General features: G+C 34.0%; 1 protein-coding gene and 2 non-coding genes across 3 annotated transcripts; 1 reads left to right on the top strand and 2 right to left on the bottom strand.

Annotated features, from left to right (window-relative positions):
• Window positions 1–2,203: 2,203 nt before the first annotated feature.
• Window positions 2,204–2,291, bottom strand: LOC118032785 (small nucleolar RNA Z196/R39/R59 family). The gene has a single exon (XR_004684715.1). It is a non-coding gene; the product is annotated as a small nucleolar RNA Z196/R39/R59 family (small nucleolar RNA).
• An 84-nt stretch (window positions 2,292–2,375) lies between these two features.
• LOC118032784 (small nucleolar RNA Z195/SNORD33/SNORD32 family) lies at window positions 2,376–2,462 on the bottom strand. Its single transcript, XR_004684714.1, has one exon. It is a non-coding gene; the product is annotated as a small nucleolar RNA Z195/SNORD33/SNORD32 family (small nucleolar RNA).
• A 741-nt stretch (window positions 2,463–3,203) lies between these two features.
• On the top strand, window positions 3,204–5,433 carry LOC118032761 (uncharacterized). The gene is made up of 5 exons (XM_035037544.1): window positions 3,204–3,838; window positions 4,010–4,300; window positions 4,418–4,647; window positions 5,097–5,183; window positions 5,306–5,433. Exons 1-5 carry the CDS (start codon window positions 3,204–3,206, stop codon window positions 5,431–5,433), a joined length of 1,371 nt encoding a protein of 456 aa, XP_034893435.1.
• Window positions 5,434–6,000: the final 567 nt, after the last annotated feature.

The following is a 6,000-nucleotide window of genomic DNA, read 5'->3' as shown; positions in this document are numbered from 1 at the left end:
TGAAGCAGTCTATTTGAAACAGATGATTGTAAAAATGATGCAGATCTTCTTCTTCTCCCCAGCTTTATAAAAAGGAAAAAGGAAAAAGAAAAAAGAAAAAAGAAGGAAAAGTAGGGCTATTCCATGTGAGCGGGTTATTTCAAGGGTATGTCTGGGATGTTACAACGGTAAATGTTTGGTAAGGGATACAATTTTGGCTAGAATGATTGTTTTGGGCTGAAGTTCACAAGAATAATTACTGATGTTGTTTAGTGCCAAAAAGTAGAAAGGGATTAAAAATTAACATAAGGAGATGTTTATAGTACGAGGGTAGTTAAATTAGATGTTAGAGTTTTATCTGCCCTTATTAACAATTAATTAACAAAACATTAAAATACATGACTACATCACTATAACCATATGCACAAAACAATGTGAATGGTGTTTTGTATTTTGTTTTATTTTGTTTTTTTTTCTTTAATTTCATAAAATTGTGCTTTAAAATTTTATTTTATTCTTGATAAGAAGAGAATTTGGGCAAGATAAAAAAGGAGAGATTTCTCCCACGTAAATTGTGCTATGCACTCAATTCCCCCCACATAAAGGTTAATTGTAAATAACCCGGCAAGACCGGGGTCGAACCACATAAAGGTTAATTGTATAAATTATAAATAACAAGACAACAACAACAACAACAACAACAACAACAATAATAATACTCAGTACGTGACGTTGTTATACCTGATAATGATCTAAAAGATCGGGTCACAGGTTTTCAGCCTATATACTGAGTTTATGAAAAGATCAAAGAGATATATTATATAATATAAACAGAATGCAAATAATAATAATAATAATAATAATAATAATAATAAAAGAAGAAGAAGAAGATGAAGAAATTAATGAGAACTTTGAGATGAAAGATTAATGTAAGGATTAAACAACGATAAAAATAAATGTCAAGGTTAGAGGATCCACTAATGGTACTTCAAACAAGTATAGTATAAACTCTTATTATTTAATTGGAAACCACACATAAAGGAGGTTCCAATCAGATTATAAATTGTTAACATGATTACATTAGTTATCTTATTCGAATAAAGCTAATACTTGTAAATGTTGGCAGACATTCATGATTATAACTTATGTTAACAACAAATCAAGTTCCTTTCATAGCTTAAGTGTCGGTAATACCATAGAGTATGGGCTATGAAAGTACCTAGTATTTGTTGTACCAAGTGTTATACAACATAAATCTAGATTAACCATTTAACAAGCAAAGTATTAAAAGTGAACAAGATAACAAATATAAAACATGTTAGTATCCAATGTTAAGGTCCATGTTAAGTTTATATCATAGTATTAAGACCCGGACCGGCCCAGAGGGTCGACCCGGGACCCGGCCGACCCGGGCACGGAACCGGTCCGGGTGGAGGCCAAAACCTACTTGGGAATTGGCCTGGTCAAACCCGGTCGACCCGGTCAACCCGGTCAAACCCGGGTGAGACCCGATCAATTTTTTTTTTATTTTCCCTGTCATTAAACGACGCCGTTTAATGACATCTCAAATCCTAAAACGCTGAAACGGCTGAACACCGAAGACAGAAGAAGAACGAAGCACATAACCTAATCTGTCTCACCCGAATTGAACGAAGCAGAAGAAGAACGAAACAGAAGGTTTGAATCTCCTTCTTTCACTCTCTGTTTTGTTTATTCTTGGCAGTTTTATCATTTCTGGGTTCTGGCATCAATTTCAGTTTCAAGTTTCAACCCGATTCAAGCTCATACTTCTTTCACTCGCTGCCATCGATTTCGCTGAAGAAGAAACCTCAGCCCTCAGGTATGTTTCTCCAACCCGATTGCTGCTACAATGTCTGTTTCTATAGCCCGATTTCTGCATCAATACTATTTGTCTGTGTTTTTTGTTTGCATGATGAACTGTTACCATGATTTTGTTTGATGAACTCTCTGTCGATTCATTGTTCGTTCATTTGTTTGATGCTGCCAGTGGACTTATTGTTCGTTCATTTGTTTGATGAACTCTCTGTTTTTAATTATTCACTCTCGAATTGTTGAGCTGAGAATTGAGAATTATTGGCAATTAGAAGGAAGAAATGACTATTAGAATTGATGCAGAAATGTTAGAATGCTCTCGGATTAGAAATGTTAGAATTGATGCAGAAATGTAGGATTAGAATTGATGTAGAGTTTTTCTAGCAAATTGTGCAATCTCAGTCGAAAGATGGTGATTGTAAAATATGTTAATCACTGTAAAATGAGTTACTGGGTAAGTAATTACATCACAGATTGCATAAAAACGTTTGAAAAACCAAGTTTTTATCTTCAAGAGGAGATTTATATAATAAAAAAGAAACAAAAACAGTGCAAAGGTGCAAGAGAAATCAGATGGTAGTGCATGTTTTTGAGATCATCATGGTAGTTTGATGACAGAATTTTCTATGATAAGCATCATCATATTTCTTTCTTGCATGCTCAACAAGCAGCACTTCATCAATAAATCAAAAGCTAAAGGAAAAAAAAAAATATTATGTGAAGAAGAGAATCAGATATATGAGTAGTCAAACACCATAAAGCATCAAAGAGTTTCTTCTGTATTTTTCCTTTCAGCTTTTACTGCTTCACTCGTTTCTTCTGTATTTTTCCTTTTCAATGCCTAGCAACTCAACTGTTACATTCCCTTTTCTTTTCTTTTTTTTTGAAAGGTGGTGATTTAAATTATGTCAGGTTTGAAAATGTCTTCACATGATGGTAGTACTCCAAGTAGTGATCCTTCAACGGCCCAATCATCTCAACCTTCAATTTCCATGTCAATTGGTAGTAGAGGAAGAACAGATTTAGCATGGGGTCATTGTAGAGAAGCTCCTGAACTTAGTGTTGGATGTAAAAAAACTAAATTAGTTTGTTTATATTGTGCTAAAGTATTTGCGGGTGGTGGTATTAATCGATTTAAGCAACATTTAGCTGGAGCTAAAGGAGAAGTTGAACAATGTCGCAAATGTCCTCCTGATGTTCGACATCAAATGCTTTTGAACCTTAAAGGAAATGTTGAAATGAAAAAAAGAATTAGAGAAATGCAAGCAGATTTCAATCCCTTTAATGCACAACAAAAGGAGTATGAAGAGATGATGATTAGGCAATTAGAAGATGATGATGGTGATGATGAGGAGGAGGAGGATGGTGAGGATGTCAATACTAAAAAACATATGTTACCACCGAAGGTTGCAAAAAAGAAAAAGATTCAAAGCACCGGTACTCTAAAACAATCTACTACAAGCTATGGAAAGCAGAAGAAATCTGCAACATTAGGGACATATTTCATGCCGAGAACAACTCCTGGTGCTCAAAAGTCTCTTCAGAATTGTTGGCAAAGGAAAGAAGCAGTTGAACGGTGTGATCTTGCTTTAACGAAGTGGATGTTTGATGCATGTGTGCCATTTAATGCTGTTAACTCTGTGTATTATCAGCATGCCATAGATGCTGTAACAGCCATGGGTCCTGGTTATAAAGGACCAAACTTGCATGTTATCCGTGGTTATTACTTGGCAAAAGCGGTTGATGAAGTGAAGATTTATGTTGAAAGTTATCGGGAGATTTGGAAGAAGACTGGTTGCACATTAATGGCTGATGGATGGACAGATCAGAAGAGGAGGACTTTAATTAACTTCTTAGTATATTGTCCTAAAGGAACAGTTTTTTTGAAAACGGTGGATGTATCAGATGTCTCAAAGACTGCTAGATTGCTGTATCAGTTGTTTAGAGAGGTTGTTTTGTATGTTGGGGTAGAAAACATTGTGCATATGGTGACTGATAATGCTGCAAATTATGTTGCTGCTGGCAGGTTATTGATGGAAGAATTTCCTTCAATATTTTGGTCTCCTTGTGCTGCTCATTGCATCAACCTCATACTCCAGGACATCGGTAAATTGTAGTCAGTTTGTTGTGTTGTTGAGCATGCTTCTGGTATCACAAAGTATATTTATAATCATTGTTATCCATTGTATTTGATGAGGAAGTTCACTGGAGGAAAAGAAATACTTCGTCCAGCTCCTACTCGTTTTGCCACCAATTTCATTGCATTGCAAAGCATTTTAGCTCATAAAGATCAGTTGAGAGCTATGGTGACATCTAGGGAATGGGTCTCATCTGCTTATGCTAAAGATATCAAAGGAAAAAAGTTTGCTGAGAGTGTGTTAGACTCTTTGTTTTGGGAAGAATGTGCAATAATTGTGCGAATGAGTGAACCTTTAGTTCGAGTTCTACGATTGGTTGATGGTGATGATAGACCTTTGATGGGATATTTGTATGATGCTATTCATCATGCAAAAGAAGAAATGATGAGGAGATTTCAAAAGAGAAAGCCTAGAGTGAAACCTTTCATAGACATTATCAATACTCGGTGGGATTGACAATTTTATAGAAATCTTTATGCAGCGGCATTTTGGTTGAATCCTCGATTTCAATATGATGGAAATATAATGGATAAACATATGAGCACCATTTCTGCACTTCTAGATGTTCTTGAGAAGTATGCACATGGAAATCTACCATTGCAAAGTAAGATTACAAGTGAGATGAAGTTTTTTAGGAATACTGAATATGACTTTGGCCGAGTGTCCGCAAAAAATAATCGCACCCTTATGCCTCCAGGTATATAATTTTTATATTTAAAAATATTATTTGATAGTCTTACACTCTTACTTATTATTTTTTTGTATAGATGAATGGTGAATGACATATGGAACCAGCGCTCCAAATCTACAACAATTGGCTATACGAGTGTTAAGTCAAACTTGTAGTTCTTCGGGATGTGAGAGAAATTGGAGTATGTTTGAACATATTCATTCCAAGAAGAGAAATAGATTGGAGCACCAAAGGCTTAATGACCTTGTTTACGTCCACTGCAATCTAAGATTGAAACAAAAGTATTTTTCTTTTCTTTAATTCCTTAAATATTATTTTATCTTGTTTAGTAGCATTATTAATACTTATATTGTGTTTACCTTCACTTTTAATATGTAGGAATTATTGGAAAGGATGAAATTATGATCCAATTAATGTTGAGACAATTTTTGACATTGAAAATTGGGTGGTCGAAGATGACCCATCAATCTTGGCAACGGAAGAAGTAGAGAGTTTTCACCAAGCTCTATCAACTATGACCTTACAAGATACCTTAGATGATGGTAATTAATGATTAATTATTTAATGATAAATATTATTTAAAATAAAGGTTTGTTTAACACATAATATTTATTTCTTAATTGTGTTTGAAATGTAGATGTCATAAATGTTAATGATATTGAAGATGATTGTGACGATGAAGTTTCAAAGGAGCATGCTGATGATTTATTAGGTGTTGACGAGATTGGCTTCATTCCATCGACATTTGATCCAACTTTTTCTTCCATGGAGACAGAAGAACCTAATCATTAGTGAATGTGTTAATTCAACATAAGTGAAAGTGTTGTTGTTTTAAATATTTTAGAATTTATGTTGTTGGAAAATTTATGTTGGTTGGATGTTTTGTTTTAAATATTTTAGAATTTATGTGGTTGGATGTTTTGTTTTAAATATTTTATAATTTATATTTGGTTTATGTTGTTGGTTTATTGAATTAAATTTATGTTGTTAGTTTATAATTTATATTTGGCTTATGCAAGTGTTGCATTGTAATTAGTTATGTGTTTTTTTTTTTATATATATAGTTTTTTTGGGTTGACCCGGGTTAACCCGGGTCAACCCATCTGACCCGTGACCCGATCACTTGACCGGGTCGGGTTTGAAAATTATGGTTTATATTATACTTGTTCTTACACCATTAGTGTACCCTTTTCACCTTGACATAATTAACTTAGCTAAACATAATGAAAGAAAGAAACATAAATGAACAAGATAAGAACATAAATGAGAAAAAAGTTAACTAAGTAAAGGAAAGGAAATGAAGTGCATAAACTTGATATTAATGAAAGCAAAACATAAGCAATACAAAGAGAGAAAGCA

The sequence above is a fragment of the Populus alba genome, chromosome 15 (genome assembly GCF_005239225.2).
Source record: "Populus alba chromosome 15, ASM523922v2, whole genome shotgun sequence".
Taxonomy (NCBI): Eukaryota; Viridiplantae; Streptophyta; class Magnoliopsida; order Malpighiales; family Salicaceae; genus Populus; species Populus alba.
This window is presented reverse-complemented; position numbering and strand designations above follow the sequence as displayed.